General features: G+C 40.2%; 1 protein-coding gene across 3 annotated transcripts in view; it reads right to left on the bottom strand.

Moving 5' to 3' along the window:
• Stk32a (serine/threonine kinase 32A) overlaps window positions 1-24,863 on the bottom strand; it is a 121,854-nt gene that overhangs the window by 16,706 nt on the left and 80,285 nt on the right. For all 3 annotated transcript variants that reach the window (XM_023715372.1, XM_023715373.1, XM_004631258.2), the window contains 3 exons: window positions 16,906-16,943; window positions 10,131-10,220; window positions 582-679 (listed from right to left, as the gene is read on the bottom strand). In XM_023715372.1, the coding sequence (XP_023571140.1) occupies window positions 582-679; window positions 10,131-10,220; window positions 16,906-16,943 (226 nt within the window). The remainder of the gene's footprint in view (window positions 1-581; window positions 680-10,130; window positions 10,221-16,905; window positions 16,944-24,863) is intronic.

Genomic DNA, 24,863 nt, shown 5'->3' with positions numbered 1-24,863 from the left:
ATATGCACACAAGATAGCTAAGGTAGTTAAACTTCTAATTCCTTTTAATTAATTGAAGGCCGTGGTTTGTGCCTGTACTGTTTGATCAATCTTTCATACCTACACCTTGTAATCTGAGCAAATACATTGAAGATAACAGTATGAAATATACTAACCATTGTTACATTCCTATTCTCTTGTTTTAAAATTCTATACCCTTGGATTTTTTTCTCTCTAAAATTAAAAACAAAATAATTCTATATTGGGACTGTAGAATGACTTTCTTTAAACAAAGACATGTATTTACCCAAGATATTGAATGAGCTGTATTGATTTCTGCTCTTTGAGAGTGTACGATATTTGAATTATTTATTTAATGTTATCTGGGTAAGTTAAAGCTAACTGACATGGTGAGTCCCATGTATTCGGCAGTGAATGAATCTGTTCAGAACCCTCCAAGGGTTGTTGAAGCATCACACTACAGGGCTGTTTACCCTTCTCAAGTACAGCTTGCTTGATTCTTAGCAAACAATACATTGTTTCATTTTTTAAAAAGATCTTGCTTAGAAACTAATTAAAGAAAGCATGCAGGTTTCCTGTACCCGGCCTCGCAGCAGCTCGTAGGCCGTCACCCCCAGGGACCACCAGTCAACAGCAAAGGAGTAGCCTGTTTCCTTTTTGGAAGTGAACATCTCAGGTGCTGAAAAAACATAGAAAAGTTAGGTCAATTTTACTCACTGAGATATTAACAAATCTATTTTCCCAACATGTCCCTCCAAAGGAGAATTACCAGCATAAAAGGTATAAACACTTTTGGATGTTTATTGTCCCTTGCTAGACTGCTGTCAGCAGAAAAAAAGAAATCTAATATCCTTAGCTCTCTCAGTAGCCTCATTTATCAACCAGCACACAGGCATGCACAGGCTGTAACAGACAAACTCTTCTCTTGATTAGACCACGCACTTGTTAAAAATTGGGTCTTACTAGGCTCCAAGTGCATATCCAGCTCTACAGTAAAGAAGGTTAAGAAAATTTGATCTTGATTTGAAAGGTTATGCACTAAAGGATTTCAATTTGTAATTACCAACAAAGCCCAGAATTTGGTACAGCATACACTGGACTGACTCTTCACCTTGGAGTCCCCTGGAAATGAGGGAAACGTTGCCGCCTCCAGCTAGGGGCAAGGGCAGGAGAAGATAGAACAGATGTTCTGAGAAACACAAGGTTACACTACCTCTTTGTATCATCAACACTCGGACATCCTAGCTCTCTGAGTTGGTTTTGAAAGCAGGACCACAGTCAGTTTCAGCCCCAGGGATGACTCTCTACACACTCTTTCAATACTGTGAGGATTGGAATAGGAGAAGGAAACGCACAAGGGTGCATCTTGTCTGCCTGCTCACCATGACATTCCCTACTCTAGCCCTGAGCCTAACAGTCAGACTCCCTGGGCAGCAATCTGTTAAGTGAATAAAGAAATAAATCAAGCCGTAGTTTTGAACTTTAGCTCTGAAGCTGTGCTGTCTGGGTTCAAGTTTTGCCTCTGTCACGTATTACACCCTGGAACCAATCAGGAGGTAGAACATGCTTAGCAAAAGAAGAATAGAAAAGCAACCTTTATAGATTCACAAAGTAAATAGGATCATATATGTCAAAACCTGAGCATAGAGCCTGATACCCATCAAGTGCTCAAAAGTATTGGTCACTTAGGCAAACATCCATAAGAACAGGGAATATACACAGTCAAAAGGTACACAGGGCTGAGGCCAAGTGCTTTTAGTAAGGTTCTGACTCTGGAAAAGGAAGCTGAAATGAGGTACCCTGTGCATACTCAGCTTTGCCTATGCAACTCATTCCAATTCTAAGGAAAGTTCCATGGACAACATCCAGCTAGAGACAGAATATTAACTTTCCAATGCCCAGGACTGACCTGAATGTGAGAGCTTGAAGGAACAGGACTAAGTAGGTCTTGTATCCTAGTAAATTCACTTCTCACGCATCACTGCATCCTTTTTACAAATCACAGCTCCCAGTGGGACTGGGCAGAAAATGGCCTTGGCCCCAGAGAGCTCCACAGACTGGATGGTGCGGACCATAGCCTTGCTCTCCCTTTTCAGTGTCTCACAGCAAGTCATCTCAGAGAGTTCCCCAGATGACAAGGGACAGACATCTCACTTGGAGAAGCTGCAAAGAGGTTTGAGGGATAACTGGGCCCATTGTGGTAGGAACGTGCCCAATAACATAAACATTACTCTGGAAAAGCTGTGAAGTTTGCATTTTGGATCATCCTCTCAGTTCACAAGTATTCGCTTCATACTTGCTCTAACTTTATTCAGTAACCATTGTTTTTCTGCTCTTCTTCCTGCACTATTTTCAGGCCTGAACACATATGGATATGCATTTGTCCACTGAGCACATATTTATGGTGTGCTATGCATTGGGAAATTTGGTAGGACATTAGGAAGAAAAAGCATGACAACAGAGAAAAGCTAAACAAATGGATAACTCTTTGAGTCTTCAAATAGCAGAAAATCCAGAGCAAGAAGTTCCTGAGAGGATTTCACTCACTCTTCGAGAATATCCCTGCTCTTGAGAGGGTATAAAGAGATTTGGAGTGGAGCTAAGTTTTCTCGAAAAATAACCACTACAGACTTGGGAATACAGCCCATTAGCGGAGGCCTTCCTAGCGTGTATGAATCCTTGGGCTTGATCTTCAGGACCACACACACACACACACACACACACACACACACAGAGAAAAACACTGTTTTATGTGTTGTTTCTTTTTAATTACTTCTACAATTCAGAGATACAAATGAAACTTTAAAAGAACATAACTAATAGTTATAAAGCTAATGCCCATGTAACCATTATACAGGCCAGAAAGGGTCCCTCCTTCCCGCCCTGTGTCCTGCCCTGTTCACATCCTAGAATTCACTGTCCTGAACTACAAATCAGTAATTTTCTTGATATTTGACACAGATTTACTTCATGGTGTATATATTTCTAAACAATGGTTTAATTTTGCATATTTCCTGGGAGTTGTGGAGGAACGGGCTGAGGGGCCATCTAGCTGGCCAGGTATTTAATTCACATTTCAGTGATTCATAATAAAGGAGACATTAAGCAAGAAAACAAAGCTCATTCTTCATGTTCTGTGAAGCCCTCTTAAATTAAATCCCATTTCTTGGGATTCCTATTGCTCATAGCTGTGTGGGTTATTTCCAGTTCAGGAATATTGTAAGCAATGGTCTCTTGAGCACCCCTGTCCACATAAGACCTGGCACCTGCTGGTCATAGGGATGAGCTTCTTCATGTACACTAGATAACATCGAACTATTTACCAAAGTGGCCACGGCTTCACACGCTGCCCAGCAATGTCCCAGACCTCTTTTTGCTAATCATACCCACATCTGGTATTCACTGATAGTTGAGATTTCAGTCTGTACGATTGGTGATTGTGAAAGTGTACTCTAAGGCAGTTTAAACTGGCACCTCTCCAATTACTAATAAGCCTGACTGCATTTTTAAAATATTTATTTATTTAGCACAGGGTCTTGCTATGCAGCTCAGACTCATAATGATCCTCCTGGCTCAGTCTACTCAGTGCTGGGATTACAGGTGTGCATCAGCCACCATGCTTGGTTTCCAGTGGACAGCATGGTGTACCTGGGGTTCCGGGGCCGGCATGGCATGTGGTACTGGGGTTGGAATACGGGTTCTTATGCTTCCCAGGCAGGTGCTTAGACACTGCGCTAGCTCCCCAGCCCCGTGACTACATTTTAATAAGTCTATTAGGCACTGAATTTCCATCTATTGGTTTTTCAGGGTTTTTTTTTAAAGCTATATGTTAGATCTTGATCAGGACATAAAACCCCCAAAATTAAATCTAGAAATTTACTACACTAAGACTAATTCATGGGACTTCATAAAATTTGTTCTGAATTTCACCTACAAGGAAAAAGGGTGAATAATAAACATTTTTGAAAAAGAACAAAGAGACAAAATTACATCACACACCAACCTACATTACAAAGTTATAATTAAGATTTGAAAGCTACAGAATATGGATGGTGGCTCATAAATTTGTTTAGCTTATGGTAACTATATTCAAAATCAGCCTAAAAAAGGTCAAGATACAATCTCAAAGCAACTATTCGATCATCTGATAATAAATTCAGACCCTTATCACATACGCTCAGTGAAAATTATATACAGCTAGATTAAGTAAAAATCAATTAAAATATTGGGTAAAGTCATTTAAAATCTGGAGGTTAGAAGGTCTTGGTAAGAACAGATTCAAAGACAGAAGCTATGCAGTTAAAAGGACGAGGGGCTGTGAGAATGGTGGGGCGGCAGGTCCGTGGCTCGCGCAGGTGAGGCCCCACATTCAACTCCCAACTTTCCCCATCCCCCAGAAGGATGAGTAGTTTGAAGAGATTAGAACTCATTTATGTCCTACAAACGGCAAACTAAAAAGTAGTAAGTCATATTTAAGTGAATAACTTAAAATAAATAGGATACATAAGGATTTAAATATTTTGAAAACATAAAAGGCAAGACTTTTTCTCATAACCAATAAAGAATATCAGAGGAGCTAAAGGTGTTCACACCCAAAAAGGAAACGGGCAAGGAATGTGAACAGGAAATTTACAAAAAGAGAAATTCAATTTTAAGGTTACAGCTGGGCATTATTTTGGGAAAGCTAGAACTGGCTATGAGGCAGGGATGTGCATATTCCATGCAGCCCCAGAGCAAGTAGCCACCAGTGTGAACTTTCAGGAGGGAAACACATTCCTATCTATATCCTCTGACTAAAGAATGTTTTCTAAATTAATTAATTTTAATTTTTAATTTTTTCATGTATTTGGTACAGGGTCTACAGGTCTCACTACACAGCCTGGACTCGTAGTGATCCTTCTGGCTTTTCAGCCTCCCAAGTACTGGGATTACAGGCGCACACCATCACACGCAGTCTCATTTGCTGGCTCAGCATACCCTGAGGGCGGGGCCAGCACAGCAGGCCTGGGATGGAACCCTGACTCCTGAGTCTGCCTAAGCAGATGCCTTAAAACACTGAGCTGTCTGGCAATTTTTCTTGTTTGATAGGTGTTATGGTTTGTGTCTAGGTGTCCCCCCAAAGCCTCATGCAGTCTTGGGGTGGCTTCTGGAGTTTGTGATTGATCACTGTGGGTGTGGCTGTTGTGCCTGCCCTGGGGCAGGTAATTTGCATTACAATGTAAGGTAGGAAGAGAAGCTAGCTGCTTGAGCTGCTGTTCCTCCTCCCTTGGGCTCTTGCTCTTTGCCGCTGCCATGAAAGATTGCTTTCTGCTATGTGCTGCTCTGCGTTGGACCCACCTGAGTATGGACTGAAACCTCCAGTAACTGTGAGCTAAATAAACCTTTCCTTTCTTCATTTTGAGGGTGGGTATTTGTCCCAGCAATGAGTAAAAAGTAACTAAGACAATAGGGTTTCACTACGCAGCTGGGACAGCAGTGATCTTCCTGTGTCAGCCTCCCATCACTGAGATTATAGGCATGCACCACCATGGCCAGTTCTGGGGCCAGTATGGCATGCCCAGGGTTCCAGGGTCACTGTGGGCCAAACATACACCTTACACTTACCAGACAGGTGCTTATGCTGCCAAGATATTTCCCCAGCCAAAATTAATTAATTGTAATTGGCAAAAATTATGCATATTTATTATGTACCACATGATGTTTTACAATATGTATATGTTATGAAAAAGCTAAATAAAGGCAACTAATACATGCTTTACCTCACACACTATTTTTTATGTCAATGGTTAAATTTATTCTCAGTGATTTTTCAAGAACAAAACATATTCGTATTTTGAGTGAAAATTCATCCCAAAGAAATAATTGTTGCAGGTCATAATATTGCCAATAAGATTTTTGCTACAAAATTATACTTATTTCAAAATCAGAAACAATCTAATGTCCAGCAATAAGGGATGGTAAATTTGGGTACCACGCTCTAATCTGTAGGATCCGAGCCTTTAAAAATGACAGATACATGCACTAGTGTGGAGAAAAAAGCAGAGGGCGGTTGTGAAGCCCCACAGTCTGGGATCAGGGAAGAGCCCTTTCCTTGTGGCGGAGGCATGGTTATTAGCTTGATCCAAGGGGCAGCAGACAAGGGCAGTGAGCTAGAGTGTGGGTGCTGGCTCCCTCAGACCCCGCGCCCAGCTCTGCGATGGGCGCGTTTCCTACTACTCAGTCTGCTCATCTTTAAAGCAAGAGTGACAGAGGTTCCACTGAACTGCTTTCAGTTTATACGATTTGTATGCTTGGAACAGGGTCACAATGTCAAAAGGGCTCAGCCAACGTCCTCATCATACCATTACCATTTCACCCTCTCCTTAATATTCCACACGAGATGTTTCTAGATACGGGTTTAATCTCGTGTGGCCAATTGCTTGCTGTGTGGTTAGGATTAGATCTCCTTCTCCCTGGGCTTGAATTTTTAAATCTATGAAGTAAAAGTATGATAAAACCTGTTTCACAGGGTTATTTTCAGTGCTTAAGGATATAATGTGTTAAAAACTTAAAGTGTCTGAGACATAAACACTATGAGGTTTATTATTACTGTTATTAAGTTATGAAGGAAAAATTTAGTTTAAGGAAATTTAGTCTGATACAAACTTTTGAAAAAAATTATGTATGTGTATATATTTAGAAAAATATTTGAAGGAAACAATCTATTGGTAGGATAAATTTACTTTTTCTTTTACTTAGCATTTTATACTTTTTCCTAGTAAACTTGTTTGTGTGTGCGTGCACACACACACAACCACACTCACACACCTCTCTATATAGGATAAGGTGTTAATTGTGGAAACTCTGATCTGGATTATATTCACACAGACTGAAGAACAGAAAGAAGTAAGGAACAGAGGTATCAGTGCAGAGCAGGGTGCTAGAATACTATAGATTTCCAAAAGCAGAATACCCTTGGTGGGTAGAAGAAAGTAGCAATAATGCACTGGTAGACAAATCATCTTTTTATTTTGTCATGTAGCTGCTTAATAATACTCTTTGCACCTCGTAATAGTAGATATGGAACATTCATCTAATCTTCATTTCAGCATTTCAACCTAATTTTCTGTTCTTGATTTTTAGATTTCTATCCTAGTTAACTGCTAATTGGTATTGTACATAAAAACTATAAAATGGGTGGTAGTGATGCTTGATAGGTAGATTTTACCAAATTACTGAAAATATTCTTTTTAAAAAGAGAAATCAAGTGTATAATCCACCATTTCTATTATAAAGACTATTATCCCAAAATCAAAGGCGAGGGCAGTTTTAGACAAAGAGATAAGGAATCATAGTCAGACATTTAATTTAGAATAAAATAACTATTTTCAACATCTTGGCCTAATTATAATGGGTTAGAACAATTTAAGAGCCACAAACAATATTTTATAATATATATGTATATGTAATTTACAGATAGAGAAATGTTCCCATCATGTTTCTTTCCAGGAGAAGTTTGATCTCTGTAGTCACCAGATCTTGATTTAAATCTAAGCTTTCTAATAGCTATTAGTTTCAGCCATATAATCTTCTGATTATCTTCATTTTAAAACAAGTATAGTCTGCCTCATTGGGCTATTCAGAAAAATGCGTAAATTAATATTAAACATTAAACTCACAGTTTCAAAGAAAGATTTCAATTAACATTACCAGTTGTTAATTATAAAAGTGGGAAAATACATAGCTTCTTGCCTGGATTCCAATTTCCTAGTTCCATCTTATAAAAAGACTAGAAATGCCAATTTTGAAAAAATTGAATAATACAGATATTGTACTTAAAATCACTGGGGAGAAGAAATAAAGGTGGCCTGCCTTCACTCCTTTCACCATGGAAACCAGTGCTGGAAACCCCACATGCACACTTTCTGCTTTGGCTCCAAGAAAATAGCTCTTACTATGAAAACCTGGGGACTAAGCTCATCAGACCAGCAGGCTTGGATATTCCTTTTTGTCATCTGAATCCCATGGGTTTTAGGCAGAAAATAGGCTGAATCATATGTGTTCATTATTTTAGAATTATACAAGAGATTTATCCCCACAGCTGAAAATTGAATACTAAGAAATTTGCAGTTATTCAAATATCACACAAAATAAGGCTGATTTTCGTCCCATAGGTTTCTCTCTGTTGGGAAGTGAGGTGGCCCTGGATGTAGGGCTTCACCCCCTAGATATATGGGGGATAGAAAAGAATTAAAAAGAAAGTGGCATCACTCTTGCCTTTCATTTTCTAGTTCAGATACTGGGCCTGAGAGTTACTCTGATCACCGCTGGTGACACAATTCATTCTACCTCAAGCTTAATCCTACCAGATTGTACAGCAGCAGCACCTACCTTTACATCTTACTAACTAGGTAGAAATATAAATAGTGTTGTTCTTCCATCATCTACCAGGCACCAAGCGATATCTGACCTCCTGTTTTGCCTGGAGGGGGGACCCCCTCAGAACCACTCGGCCTAGGACCTAATAAACCTGAATTCCTCTTGCTTATCACAATGGTTATTCTGGATACTTTCAAATTCAGTCCTTTGAAAACTAATTTCATAACTGAGTTAGCTCTTGACCCCTCCACCCCGTGGTTTAGCTCCTACCACCTCGGGGTAGAGACAGAGGACTCATGGTTCTCACACAGCTTTTTCCAGTTTTTTTTTTGTTTTGTTTTTGTTTTTAGAAGACTTTGTTTATTTTAGGACACAGAAGAGGAATAGAGGCTGAGAGACCCTAAACAATATGTGCCCAAGCCACTGGGTGGGCAGAGGCTGCAACTCCTGCCTACCCAGCAGAATTACGTGAAGAACTTTCAAACCAGCAGATGTCCTGGTTTCCATCTTCAGAGGGTCTGACCTGAGACTGCTGGTGTCCCCAGGAAGCCATGCTCACAGCACCTCCTCTCTCCCAGGTCCCAGGAGGCACCTTGCACTGGAGGGGCCCTTGGGAAGCAGGCTGCATCATGCAGCTAGTCCCTGTAACACACTCCTACTCTGGGTATATTTCTATCTCCTGCTCTGAAACCTATCAGCTCTCCATGGCCCTCTAGAGTCCGCTAGTTCAGAGGCCGGTCAGAGAGCCCAATACCTAAGCCAGCATCTAGCCTGGAGTGGAATGGGAGCCCTCTTTGCAGAGACCTCATCCTTTACAGATTATTATTTGAGATCTGACTCACATGCCTCTCACAATGGGGAGCAAAGAGGATGAACACCCTCTTTCTGAGTACCCCTAAAAGGTGACAATCCTCTGTATATTTTGGGATGTACACAAGGTAGGCCAGTCAAGTTATGTCTTTGCAGAGAGTACACCCTCTGATAACTAACTTAGAATTCATAGTTGCTAGGTTACTACAATTAAGCATGAGGGCTTGCTGGTAATTTTACACCTAACCCTATACTGTTAGCCCTTACATTTTAAATCATGAAGACACAGCCTATACTTTGTCTTATTACAAGATTACACACTCATTTCACCTTTTTGAGGCAAAATTTCCTCATTTTTTGAAAGAAAAACAAATGGGGTTGTTTTGTCATAAAACTGAAGCTAAAATTTTCACTGGGAACGTACTTGGTACAATTTACAGCCCTATGAATGTACTGTAGCCTTATGTCAATTAGAAATACAATCATCCTTTGGTCTCTTATTACTATGCTGTGTATTATTTCTTCCTTTTCAATTTTCTTTTATGTGTTATCTCCTCTCACTAACACACAAATTTTGTGAGGTGAAGACCTTACATGTGTTGCTCACTTCTGGGTCACCAGCGTCTGGAACATTACCGAGCACACAATTACTGGACACTTACTGAATTAATTAATAGCTTTTTGTTGGGAAGCAGAGACTGTCTTAATTAGCTCAAGAAGGAATATTTTGAAAATGCTTAAAATAGCCCTGCTGTAACAAGATCACCCTGCGCATTTGCTATTGGAAATCCTGAGGCTCACCTCACACCCATGAAATCAGAAGCTCCAGGTAAAATCAGAAGTGAGGTCTTTCTCTCTAGCTGCCAAGTCCCTACAGATCTGACCTGCAGTAAATGGCACCCACAGGAATGAAACCAAAAGCTTTGCTCCTAGCTCACAGTGCTCGCTCAGGAAGCCCGTACCCATGTAAGGCTTGGTGCCAGCCACGGTGGTGATCCGCATCTCCTTGGGCAGCAGAGCTGCAATGTTGAAATCTGTGATGTGCACATGCCCTGGGGAGACAGAAGGAGCACAGAGAGTGGTGAGTCCCATTCAACCAGCTGTACAATCATGTGTCTAATTTTAGGCTAGAGGCATCTAAAAAGTTAGTCTCTAAGTCTTTGTGTTCTAGTTGAATGGGGTACAGGCAAAAAGTTTATAACATCTCCAGGGCCAGTGTGTTCTTAAATCAGCAACCCTTCAGGAGCCAGGACATGATATCTTGTGATACATCACCAACTGTTAACTTGTAGTTCAACCTCTAGAATTTGGGATTTCAGAGTTTATGCTCTGACAATTCTACTTAGGCAATTGTGTCTGTTGGCAACATTTTAAGTTCTTTAACCTGTGACTGTCATGAAGACACAGCTAAGAGCTATTCCACATATCAAAATTCTAAGCCTGTCCTACAGGATCTTAAAAAAAACACAGGCAAAATCCTATCAGCAGACACAAGTGCAGATACATATATTTTTGGCCAAGAAAGAGTCTTTCTTCTCCTACTTTTTCTGAAATGCTATTAGAATGAGTGGATGGGCAGTTTAGGTGTCTTCATTGATCATCAATAAAGTAACCAACCCCCAGGTAAAACAGGAGGAAAACATCAGCTTTTGTGGTAAAGGAGCTGAATGAAGAGCACAGGGCTAGGGGCCAAGAGACCCGGGCTCTGCCCTAAATTCTGTCCCTGACACATAGTAGATTCTCCATCATTTTCCAAGGTTGACCCTAAATCGACTTTTACAAGCAAAAGAAGGGATAGAAGAGATGATTGTTAAGGTCTCTCTGGACTCAAACACTTACTGCTATTTTCAACAGCAGTGTGGTATGGGCCTAAGAAGTCAATGCAGCAGAGAATACACCCCACAAAGTGCCCTAGCTCCTCCCATTTATAGCTGGAAGACAGAAAAAGGCAGTACAGGAAGTCTAGGCAGTGAGCCTGTTATGTTAGCCACGGCACAACAGCCACCTGCTTCTGGGCCTCTTGCAGTGTTAGTGTTTCCATCTGCATGTTCTGTGGTTTTACAGGGACAAGGCTGTAGTGGAAACACCTGGGTCTTTTCTCAGGACCACTGTCCACACTCACCACATCAAACATCACTGTAGGCTTCCTGAGAGCATCCACTACTAAGGATAAATCTCACTACCTTCACTTCCAGGGTTCGACTTCATGTACAAAGTGTTTTCTTTTTATGGGATAATATTTTGAAGGGTAAAAGCTTTATTCATTTAACTAAACGTTAAGGTAGTCTCACCTGAAGGGAACCAACAGATGATTTTAATAATTTTCGCTATCATACTGCAGATTGTCTTGGGGATTGTTCTCCTCTTTCTGTGGTTCATGACCAAAGCACCATATCAGTGATTCAACAGGTTTGAGTGAATTAGCTGGTCCTGATAACTTTGTGGCTAAGCACTGTTCTCTGGAGATAGACTACCGTACATGGGCTCCAGTCCAGGTTCTGCTACTACCCAGCTAAGGTACCTTGAAGAGTCACCTTCAAGCTCTGATAATAACAATCTTTTCATAATATAATCTTAATGGGAAAATTAATGAAATAATACAATGAGTGACTTGACACAAGATTTGGCAGTAGATATTCAATTGCTGATATTTATCATTATTAGAAACTCCAGTGTAGTTTTGCAAACTGCATATGCCTGGGCTTTACTCCTTTAAGACTCTGGCAAAGCTGATAGAAGAGTCAGGGATTTGCATTAAAAACAAACTTCATGGCAGGGGAGATAGCTTGGTGGTCTAAGTGCCTGCCTGGCAAGCACAAGGGCCCAGATTTGATCCCTGATATCACATACTGTGCTGGAACCCTGGGCATGCTGTGATGGTCACTGGGCATGATGGCACATGCCTGTAATCCCAGTGCTGGGGGCCGGGGGGCAAGGAGGATCACTATGAATCCAAGCTGTGTAGGGAGACCCTGTACCAAATAAATAAATAAATAATTTTTAAAAACCTGACCAACACCAAAGAAGGGAATAACCCTTGAAGCAACTAGTTGTTTTGTTTTGTTTTATGTGCCTAGTAAAGACTGGGGAATAGTATGTGAGGTCCACGATCTACTCTAGGTCTCTGCTCTTTAATCTAAACAATGAATTCAAACTTCAGAGGATCATGGACAGTGACCCTAACCCCCCAGCCCTCTAGACACCACCAGACTTTGCTCAGCCTGGTGACATCTGCAGACCTACTTTCTGTGCCGTGAAAGTGAGTTTGAGCACTAGTTCACAGAGGAGGGGCTGTCTCCTGCTGATTGAAGGTGGCAAGAATTCTCTACAAGGAGTAGGGATGGCTATTGCCATAAACACAGGCCATGAGTGACCACTGGAACAGGGTTTCTCAACCTTGGTACTACTGAGGGCTGCCTGGTGCACTACTGGATATTTAGTAGCATCTGTGGCCTTGACCCACTGGGTTCCAACAGCGCCTCCCAGCCCTAGCTGGAGCCTTCCTGATTAGCAGTGTCTCCAGGCATTGCCAAAATCCCCCAGCAGGAAGAGGTAGTGGAACAAAATCCCCCACAGTGGAAAACCACTATCTTAGTGTAAAGTTTTTCAGGCACAAAACTAAAAACTTCCTGATCTAACACCCCGTGAGGTGTTCTTGACTTTCCTTTTTGTAAATCTCCATGGCTTGAGACAGAGAATCACATTAAAAGTCTGAATCCATCTTACCAAGTCATCAAATTCAGCTGTCATTGTTCTCATTATCCACACTTTTTCTCTCTGTGCATGCACTAGGTGAGGATCTTTCTCATCAACATAATACTCTAGGGCACAATAACAAATCAGTTGGTGCTCTCCTCAGCTTTTAAAGCTCTCCCCATTTGCAAGTGCTAAGAGTATGGCTAGCACAGCTTGGCTTGGTGTTTGTTAAAAATGTGTATCGTTGGGCACTACTTGGGACTAATGAATCTGATTTCTGGGGGAAGGGGGTTAATATTCTCTATACTATCCACTTGGACTCCATAAGGGGAAGCTGCTGAAATGGCAAGCTGAGTTCTTCCTTACCTCCTACACTGAGCGTTTTGCCTCCTCTTATGACAAAGGACGACATTAAGAAACCTATATTATGGACAATTCCATAATTGTCATGCTATGTCACGTAGACATTTTTGCTCATCTACATGCAGTGTTTATTTCATGAATAATTTAAGAAAGCCCCAAGAATTTTAGATACTACAGAATTGATAGAATTGGATGGTGCACTTAAATTCTGTAGAATATGAAAATATATTATCAGGATAGTTGGTTATGATTCATCCAACATCTGATACCACCCTGGCTCTGAGCTAGCAAATGAGACATCCAGGGAAACCAATGTCAGACATGCTCTGAATTAAAAACATTTTCTAACAAATTCTGATGTACAAGGAATGTTCATTCATGTTATGCAAAGATTGTTCCATATAACAACCATCTCCATTAAATGTCAATATTTTCTGATGATCATGAATAATATGACTCCACAAGAATAAAATTAAGTTTCTGTTAGTGAATGGTGCTGAGTTATCATCCATGTGTTCTATCCCAGGGTACACTTAGAAGGACAGGCAAGGGCACTATATCAAAACATAGGCAGCTACTCTTTAAACCAGCCAGCATCCTCTTAGAAGTGTCCTGGGCAATGGCCCAGAAGTGGGACATGTGACAGAAAATACAAGAGACTTCAGATATGAGCTCTACATAGAGGATCACATTGGCCTGGGCTCCAGAAGGCAGGCACTGACTTGGGGGCCGGAGATTCTCACACAAGCAACTTCCTAATGAGCTGGAGGAGACGGGTCACAGTTTCTCACTTAAGCAACATTCACTGTGGTCCCTGAGCAATGTCAGAAGTCCTAGTTTTTTAGAACCTAAATAAATAAAAGTCACTTCAAAAATGATTTTGTTTGCCAGAATGAAATCCCTAGGATAATAGAGAATGACTCAATAATTTTGTGGGCTTGTTTCTATCCTATTCATATACACTCTTCCTAGGGCACTTTTTCTTCCATAAACAGAAATAATTGCCAAATTTATTTCAGGATGGCAGTATAAAGCATAAAAGCTTCCTTGAGTCCATTGTTCAAGCCAGGAGCTTGAAAGTGAAAGGAGTCACAGTAAAAACACCAGAAAACAGACACGGACTAGAACTGTGTCTCAAACAGGTTGGGATAACAGCTCACACTTCCTAAACTGACCCCAGTCCCAGCAAGAATAAAAATGCCACCCACTGTGACTTTAGCCCCCTCTACACATGAAGTAAGGCAGAAGAGGTCCCTGAAAGTAAACTTAAAAGATGAAGAGTTAAGTGAAGTTGTGACAACATATGATCTAACAAGTACACAAACATATGGTGTATCACTTCTAAAGCTGAAATGATTATTTGGGAAACATAAGTAAGTATCCAGCTTTCACAGACCATCTGACACAGATACATGCTAGCTTAGACAGACACATAAGTCAAGTAGTCCAAGCAGCCTTCATCAGAGCAGAAAACAACTTGGGAACTGCAGTGACTGGTCACTTTATGACAGACATTGCATCAAGCAGTTTATAACTATTATGTCAGTCGTTTCTTACAGTGACTTTAAGAAGAAAGTGCCTTTTTGATCGTTGAAGAAGCCAAGACACAGAGAATGTTTAGAAAAATCACTGCAACTCTCAGAGCTAGTGAGTGGGTAGACTGGGTTTTGAACTAAACCAAACTGGCTGCAGAATCCATGCCCACCATGTTTCTCGTTCAGGGTAGTGTCTAAGTGTGGCTACAGCTAGAGATTAATTGATCTCTTCACCCTTTTCCTCATCTACAATCAGCAAGTTGCCAATAAATAGTGAGGAGGAAGAAACTGGGTGATGGAGGGGCATGAAGCCCTCACAGTAGAGGCAAGATGAAACATGTCTGAGACCCAGACTAACACGCCGTTTTTGAAGTGGAAGATAAATATGGAAAATGTTTGCTTATCATGGTCTATGTGCCTCTGCTCAGGGGCTGTATGCATGAAGGAGCAGCAGGTGCTGTGGTCAGAGGCACCAGGCCAAGGGGGCAGGTGAGGCCTAAGCCCCAACCTACTTCTTCTTGACCAGCTGTGAGCTGTCAGAATGTTCTGCCTCAGGCACAGAGCACTTTTCCTCTTAGTTGCAACCTAAGCACATTTTCTTTGCAGCCTGCCTCTGTAAGGCAGTTCTCTATGAGTTTAAAACTTCATAGAGTTTATTTAAAGCTGAGCAGGAGAGGAGCCTGTCTTCTACCTACAGCAGGAATAGCTGGCACTCCTGTGAAAGTCACCTTCACGCTGAGTCTCACCACTGCTCACCTTCCTAAGATTAGGAAATCTGTTCACAAATGTCAGAAGCAGTAAATGTAAAAAAGAAATAAGACATTAGAAAAAGTGGAAGAAATCTTTTCAGACAGTCCATAAATAAATAATGGTCCTGAGCTTTGAGATTAGAGGTCATACACAAAAGTGTTTCCCAGCATTCAGCCCAGGCAGGGACTGACAGGTCAGGTTTAAAACTCAAGGAATAAATGACGAGCAGTGGATGGGACTTGGGTTTCAAGCCCACTTGCAAATCCCCATTATAAAAACTGAATGAGTAAGGAGGTTGGCAGGTTTCTACAGCTTTCTATAGCAAGCAGATCTTGGTGTGCCTATAACGTTGATAATGTGCTGGCTGTGGCCTCCGTAGGGACTTCCCTGATGCAGCACCCATGGATCCATCTGTAGATGAAAGTAAATACTAGGGAGGACTGTGTGTATTTAATCATTTGTGAAAAGGCTTGCTCCCAAGGATATCTAATCAGTGTTTCTTAAGCCTAAGGCATTTACTTACCACTTTATGATTATTGCCATTATCTGTGTATCAATTTTATACCCAGGCACCACACAGACTATTGCTATTTATTTCATATTTTTCTTTAAAGTCAATGATTTAACTAAAATTTTAATAGGAAACTTGGTATCTTTTGTGTGAATATAAAGTACTTTGCCTTTATAAGAAGCAAAGCATAAAAGTGGATGAATAACAAAATAGTAGCATTATATTGATGGATAGATACTATTACCTCCCTTATGTTGCAGTACTGAGGCCTGCTCTATCTCTATGAAGGAAAAGAAGGGATTTATGTAATATAGATATTACAAGGGCTGGGGAGGTAGCTTGGCAGTCTAAGCCCCTGCCTGGCAAGCACAAGAACCCAGGTTCAATTCCCAGTACCACATGCCATGCTGGCCCTGTGCTGAGCCAGCTACCAAAACCAGGCACAGTGGTACATGACTGCAATCCCAGTGCTGGAGAGGCTGAGACAGGAGGATCACTAAGTCTGAGCTATGGAGCGAGACCCTGTACCAAATTTTATAAATAAATAAATAAATAAATAAATAAATAAGTAAAAAAATGGTATTACAAAAAAGCACTGTGATGGTTTTTAAAAAGAGAAATGCTAGTCAAAGAAAATTAGGTAGAGAATAACTTTCTCATTGTTTAAGTTCAAGGCTACTTGAGAGTATATTTTTGTACTATGCAACTACTATAAGTAGCTAAGTTACCCCATATAGTTTCTCCCTCCTACCCTTAAGATAGAGTTTATACTCACAGCTCAACTAATCAACTTCTTTCATGTGCAATAGTTATTTGATGGAGATAGTGAGCTTGTTCTACATTCATGTCATGTAATTAACTGCAAACAAGCCATTTACTTACCATGTTCATCAAGTAAAATATTGTCAGGCTTCATATCTCTGGGGAAATAAAACAAGAGAAAGTTGTCCATAAGAAAACAGACAAACAGAGCTGATGGATCAAGGCTAGCCTGCTCACGAGTCCTAATCAGCACCTAACACCATACCTGCGCTCCTCACACTCTCGGTTCTCAGGCGAGCCTACGAGACAGTTGCCATCCATAGCCCCAACTTGTGGGTAAGAAGCCTGAGATTTTACCCCAGGCCCCAGAGTTAATAAATGGAAAACATGTGGTCTCTCTGTTCAAAAACTCAGACTGCATGCTGTACCGGCCCCACCCCCGGGCACACTGAGCCTGCAATGGAGTCCAGGCGTGGTGGCGCACGCCTGCAATCCCAGCACTAGGGAAGCAGAAAACAGGAGGCTCACTACGAGTCCGAGCTGCACAGTGAGACCCTACACACACACACACACACACACACACACACACACACGCACACACACAAAAAAAAAACCTTAAAGAAATAAACTCTCAGACTGTTAGTTGCTGTATCATATCTAAGCATGTAAATTGTGGTCCATAAGATTATATGAAGCATCTACACTGCCACAAAGTAGCATTAATAATATTAATTGGAATTTTCCTGTATGACTCCAAAGTCTCACACATTATATAAAGGTTCAAGACTTTATAAAATAGGGAAATACAGACTATATATATTGTAATTATATTGAAAACTTGTAAAACTTCGGCATTCTTTTAGGATGACGGTTCAGTGCCTCCAGTTGACTCATAACTAACCCTGCAGAAAAGGGATAATAGCATGTATTAGGGCAGAGCACAGTGACCACAGTTAATAATATCATACACTGGACATCTGCTAAGAGAATGGACTTCAGGTGCTCTCACCACAGAAAACCAAGGCAATCATGTGTCAAAACGGGTACATTTTTGACAGTGTTCATTCCATCACATACAAACCTATCAGTGTAGCTTATTATACACTGCTAACAACGTCGTTTTTTTAAAAGCGAAAACACTAGTCAAATAAAAGTGAAATTTCCTGTATTTCCAGCACTTTGGAGGCTGAGGCAGGAGGATGAGAAGTAAAGAGTACTGCTTGGATAACTTAGTGAGACCCTGTAGGCAAATAAAGAAAAAATTAAAATGGGCATGTGTATAGAAATTGGTGCCAAGGCCTTGGGTTCAGCTTCCATTATATAAACAAGGAAGCAAACAAGCAAATAGTCCAGGGAGTCGAGAAAAGCCACTGTCTTCTAATGAAGGGAGTAGTTCGTTAGTGAGCAGAGTTGTTGAAGGTCTTATGAAATAAATACCATACGCCCCCTCCTCATCAGAGAGCAGCGTGCTGGGCTATTACAGCCTCCCCACTCAAACTTTTCACTGCCCTTCCTAATGTACCATTAAAGCCCTTCAGTGGAGATTCACAGATGCTATTAGGGCAGAACTTCTGAAACAGGTTTTGCGAACACATTTTCAGCCTTGTCAAGTGGCTTTTATGTTGCTAGAATAAAAAGTGACCTTAACCTCTGTTATGGTTTATATCTAGTTGTCCCTCCAAAGCCTCATGTAAGTTATGGGGCAGACGACAGCTGGAGGAGCAACGAGTGGCTTGAGGGGCGGGACCAGAGGACCAGGGTGGGGCCTGAGGGCGGGGCCAGAGAGGCTTGAACTGTTGAAACTGGCTAGCCTGTGCTTTCTCAGCAATGTGGAGAGGGTCATCCTGGTCACAGCAGCGCCCCAGCCTCTCCTTCAGTGTCTTGAAACCTCTAGTAACTGTGAGCTAAATAAACCTTTCCTTCTTTCATTTTTGAGTGTTGGGTATTTGTCCTAGCAATGACAGAAGAGTAACTGAGACAACCGCTGACAGATAAGGCTGCTCCCGCCACCCCTTTTTTTCATGATATCGGGTTACAGTTGCTTGGCTACAAACAGAACTAAGTGCAAGCTGCATCCAACATCCAGGTGACATGGATTACCTTGTAGGTTTTGGAAACCTTTTCATCAAGCTTGTTAGGTTATTAAAACTATTTCTTGGGGCTGAGGAGATAGCTCCATGGCACAAGCACCTTCCTGGCAAGTGCAAGGTCCCAAGTTTGATCCCCAGTACTGTTCCTTTTTTTTTCTTTTTTTACCATAATTTTATTGATAAACAAATAGCAATGAGACAGTTTCAAATCAAATTGGTAGGACAGTTACGATAATTAACACATTGCGTCAGTACTGTTCTGGTCGTGGTGGAACATACCTGTAATCATGTCTGTAATCCTCAGCACTAGGAAGGCTGAGATGGGTGGATCACTGGGAGTCTGAACTATGTAGCAAAACCCCATATCCATTTTTTTCTGGATCCATAGACTACTCATCTATACATGTGGGAAATTTTTCCCTAGTGCATGACACAATTTACTAAAAAGAGTATTATCAACTGCAATTTTAATTTCAGTTTCTGTGGCAAAGTGCTATCATAATATTGTAGGTTCTAGCCCAATCTCTTGCACAAATTCCATTCAGGAATCATCAAGTCCAAACTCATGCATGAGGCATAAAAGCCCTATCAGAATGTTGCTCTGTGCTTCGGCATACAGACGCGCCTGGGGTCCTCAAATGCTCCCCGTGTCTCCTCACTCCTCAAGAGGTGCTGTTTCCTGGCCTATGTCACCCCCTCTCACTACTGCAATCAGACAACCCAGATTCTCCCTTGACCTTGTAGTCCAGATGCTGCTTCTTACAAGGACATATCAGTGACCTTCCACTGCTAGGCCAAATGACCCTGCTATGTGTTCTCACTGCTCTTCCACCATGACAGGCATCACATGTATGCTCACTGTTTCTTATCACACTTATGTTCTCAAGTCCCTTGACGTTAGCGATGGCATCTTGGTTAGTATCATATTCCATCACTTGGATCCACAGCACTTGGGGGTCCCTAAACAACATGCAGAGTGATTCTAGAGCCCTCAGAAAGGCAGATCTGGAAGCATAGACTAGAATGCTACTGCATCCAACCCAGCCTCCCTACAGCCTCAAGCTCGAGATTAACCAAGTATTGGGCCCTTTCTTCCTCTTTTAGTTTTGAATCCAGTGAGCATCAAAGGAAAAAGCTGAGTGTGGCACAACCCACACCAAGATTCCTTGGCCTAAATTTATGAGGACTTGCTGGGGGGAATGAAGGGCTGTTGATTTGATGTTTTATGAGTTTACTTTAAGTCTCTGAACATTATTTTCCTTGTTTTTAGAATTTACACAGCACTGAGCCTACTAAACTTCCCAGAACTACCTTGAAACTTAGGGAAATGGAGCACAGAGAGGGAACAGTTAATTGTGAAGCTTCTTACTTCAAACCTTTTGTTCACTCATTCAGCAAATGTTCATCCACCATGGTAAGTCACTGCTCTTAGATAACATAAAAATAAATGAAGCACAGTGCTTTGGGGCTAGGAAGATGAGGAAGCTTCATCAGGAGCCACGCCATAAAGGTATAAAGTGATAAGGTGGCAAGTTCATTGTAAATGCAAATTTAGGGGAAAATATGAGAAAAATCCAATAAAAACGTAAAACAAGTGAATTTGAGACACATAAAACAAACGACATAATCTTAGATTTATAACTACACAGTTTCCCTGGAACATAACGAGGTAACTACAGAGAAGATTATTGTCACTAGGGGAGACTGAAGTATGGCAAAATTGTTTACCTATGTATGGGAAGGAAAAATGAACAGAAATCCAGTGTGCTATATTAAAAGTACTACTAGAGCAAGTTGAGATTTTCCAGTGCAGAATTTTACCTCCATTTCCTTCCTCTGATATCAATTCAGTTTTTCCAAGTAACTTTAAATATGAAATAACGTGTTCTAAAACGATTTTTTTATTCAAGGCTGGAATATAGTTTAAACTGGTGGCTAGAAAGCATCAATATACTTCAGAATTACCTGCAAAGCTTTGAACAATGAGTATTCTCCAGCTCAGCCACACCCTAAACATTAAACTGTCTACAGACAGAACAGGAATCTGTCCAAGACCAAACACTCCTCTAAGGCATCTTGACATAAAGTCATGTTCAGAAATCAGGTACTGTCCAAATCCAAAAATGCCAGCCTGATTTAAAATTATAAAGTTCTTGACACATTATCTATGAATGAATGAACAATAGCAAAAGCGCAACCCTTACATTCACTGACACAATATTTTGTTAAATCATTTACAAAAGCCTTTTATAGACTATATAGTCAATATGATTGAAATATACATTGGATGTTTACATTTTACAAAGGTTATTACAGTAAAAGACACACTGCCATTAATCCTCCTCAAAGCACACTTTGGACGCATGTATCTCACTGTTCTTGGCCCTGTCTCTAGCGATTCTGGGAATCTTATTTCATTAATGTCTTCAGTTGTGCTGTCATGGTGGCCTCAGTGGCCTGACTGCTAAAAGCATTTGCATTTCATTGTCATTTTGACACTGGGGCGGAGCCAAGTTACATGGTGCCAGATCTGGAGAGAAAGGTGGCTGACAATGGACTGTAATTTTTTTATTAATCTTATTGAGAAACAAATAGCAATGTGACAGTTTCAAAACAGGTTAGTAGGGCAGTTACAATAATTAATACATTGCATATTGTCGTCCTCATAGTAGTCATTTATAGTACAAGATGGAGACATGATATCCTGTCCAAATACTATTAGTACAAATCTTTCTTCTCATTGAATTAAGAGAAAGTAGTTGTATATCTATCCTAACTATTTTGTATATACAGATACAAAATGGTCCTTCATTTACATCCCCTTTTTTGTTTAGTTTTGTCAGAGATGTGTATTCCATTGCCATTTAAATATTGTAGGTGCATGAATTCAGCAAAATAATCCAATATAGTCCAGTAATCCATAACCGTAGTGGGTTATCTTTAGGACTGGCAATGTCAGAAATAATTGACTTGAACTTTTTAAACCTCAGCATATTAATATAGCTTTACTTTTTATACCTCATTTTTATACTTTTCTCCTGGATGGTTAAGACCAAGATAAAGCAAGACCTTTATAACAAGAAATGTGACTTCTGTATCAGACAAGGTCAGTCAAATGCCCTCTGGATGTACCCTGAAACCCTGTACTGCAGTTTGTAGATCCTTTGTTAGCGTCTGCCATGTAGATGAGTCACAGCCATTGTTTGATGAATTTGCTCTCTGTGAAAGCGAGAGAATGTTTTCTCTCTATGTGACTCTCCTTAGGCACACTCTACATCATCGATCACTTTCCTCTGTGGCCTCATAGTCTTCTTGATCAGAAAATTTGGGACACAACTGAGTTACATGGTGTTACAGTATAGGTGCTCCTATGTCTGATTCTTCACTGACCTTGAAAGGCTAGGGCCAAAATGTTGGCTCTACTGGAAATATGTTTCATATATGTCATTATTTGATGTTCAAGTAATACTTAGAATCACAGAATTAAATGAATTTCAGGGAGCATATCTGTACAGAAGACTAAGCCTTGGAGAACGGCAGCACAGAGTGATGGAACTGTCCTTTACAGGGAGGCTCTGATTGCAGTGATATAGTTACCTACTCTGAAATTTTCACAAAAAAAGTGTCACAGAAATCAAAATAAAGAGTTCTCTGGGAAATAGAAAATGACAAAAAGAAAGCAAAATGCAGTCTGAGGCCCCGAGCCCAGCCAGCACAAACCCAGGAGATATCAGCATAGAAGAATCTAGAAGGCACACCTCTGAAATCTCTGAAATAATAGCAACTGAAGTAAAAAAAAAAAAAATTGCAGAAGGGTATCGAAATGAGATCAGAAATAAGCTCACAGGTAAAAAAAGAAATGATAACAATAATGAAAAAATTACTAAGTTTTTCTAAAGATATTGATTAAAAAGAGAACAGAAAAATAATGGAAACCTTGAATGAACAATATAGAAAAGAAATAGAATGCATGAAACAGATTCAAAGAGATATAGGAAATTGGAAACTCCATTAAAAGTTTGCAAAAATGTTTGAATAAAAGTGAAGATAGACTTTGAGACCTTGAAGACACTGTTGCATCTAGTGAACAGGGAAGGAAACTTATAGTGGTGAATTCACACATAAGGGGGGCTTGCGGGTTAGCTGGGCCTCGCAGTTATCGCAGTTGTTTAAAGTGCCTGCTTGGGCAAGCTCAGCAGGTGCAGGGGACCACGGTTCAATCCCTAGCTCCATGTGCCACACCAGAATCACCCTTAAGGCAGCCTGAACCAGCCAAAAAAAGAAAAAAAAAAAAAAGAATCCTTCTCCAAATTCAAAGATGCAATTGAAAAATGAGCATCTGAAATAAATATACATGTCTCAGAGGAAAAAATACAAGTGGCAAAAAAATACATGAAAAGATATTCCACAGCACTGGCCATTTAAGAAATGTAAATTAAAATACCATTATTATATCATCTCACTCCAGAAAGAATGGCTATTATAAAGAAATCAATTAATAACAAATTCTGGAGAGGCTGTGTGGAAAAAGGAAACCTTCTCCACTGTTGGTGGGAATGTAGGTTGTAGAAATCAGTGTGGACATGCCTCAAAAAACTAGGATTGTAGGTCTCATTGAACCCAGCTATTCCCCCTCTGGGAATTTTTCCCAAAGAACTGAAAACATCATATCATAGTGATATATGTGCACCCATGTTTATAGCAGCACAATTTGTCATAGGCATATCTTGGAAATAACCAAAATGCCCATCACTTGAGAAATGGATAAAAAAAGATGTGATATTTTTATACAAAGGAGTATTACTCAGCTATAGAAAAAAGACAAACTTGAAGCCCTTACAGGCAAATGGATGCAACTAGACACTATATTCATAAGTGAAATAAATCAGACCCACATATGTCACTACTGTATTGTCTCTCTAGTGTAAAACCTGAAAGAATAGATAAAATCTGAAAGATGTAATAGAAATAATAAAATGGAAAAAAACTGTATATAAGGAAATAAAGAACAAACATGAGGGAAAGGAGAAAAGAGAGGGAAAAGGAAGTAGAATAAATCATACAAGTAAATGTACAAGATAGCTAGATGATTGTATTACTAACTTCCATGCATTTTTTTAATAGCAGTTAATGTTTAAAATTTTCACCTTGACTAACTCGACATGCTAATATCTACAGTCTGAGCAAACACATCGAAGACAGCAATGTACAACAATGCAAAAAGCACGGCTGGATACCTCTCATTTTGTTCTTCTAAGGGTGCACTCTTTCTAATGTTTTATCAATTATTACAATACTCTCTTTAAAATAAGGTTAAAAAATAGTAAAGTAAAAAGGTCAAGAAAAAGAAAATTGGGGCCGGGGAGACAGCTCAGTAGAATAAGCGCTTGCCTGGCAAGCACAAAGGCCTGAGTTCAATCCCCGGTTCCACCAAAAATGAATAAATAAGAAAATTAAGGTTTAGTGAAAGCAAACATTAATGTCCAATTATTTGTCCAGTCTTTCAGACCTGTATCTGTTAATCTGAGCAACAAATTTGGTGATAAAAATATGTAATATATCAAGCATTGCTATTCTTGTTTTGAAAATATGTATGATATGTATTGTTGCGTGTTACTCTGTCTTTGTTTCTGCTATTTGTTTGTGCTTTTGTTTCTGGCTTTACTCTTTAAAATAAAATAACATTAAAAAATAACATGAAGGATAAAGGAAAATAATTTTAAAAAGAAAGGCATTTTAACACCTGCTATAAGATGGACAAATCTTGAAGATATTATGCTAAGAGAAAGAGCGCAGACAAAAACAAGGCCATTATTGTGTCATTCCAGCAATATGAAGTACTTGAAATGGTCAAATTCAAGGGAATAGAAGATAGAATATTGGCTCCTATGGGCTTGAGGGGATGAAAAAGGGAGGTTTACGGTTTGATAAAGAGTTTAAGTTTGAATGATAGAAAAATTCTGCAGATGCAGAGTGGTTTCAACTTCA

The sequence above is a fragment of the Octodon degus genome, unplaced genomic scaffold (assembly GCF_000260255.1).
Source record: "Octodon degus isolate 3935 unplaced genomic scaffold, OctDeg1.0 scaffold00040, whole genome shotgun sequence".
Lineage (NCBI taxonomy): Eukaryota > Metazoa > Chordata > Mammalia > Rodentia > Octodontidae > Octodon > Octodon degus.
Note: the sequence above shows the minus strand (reverse complement) of the source record. Positions and strands in the feature narration are given on the sequence as shown.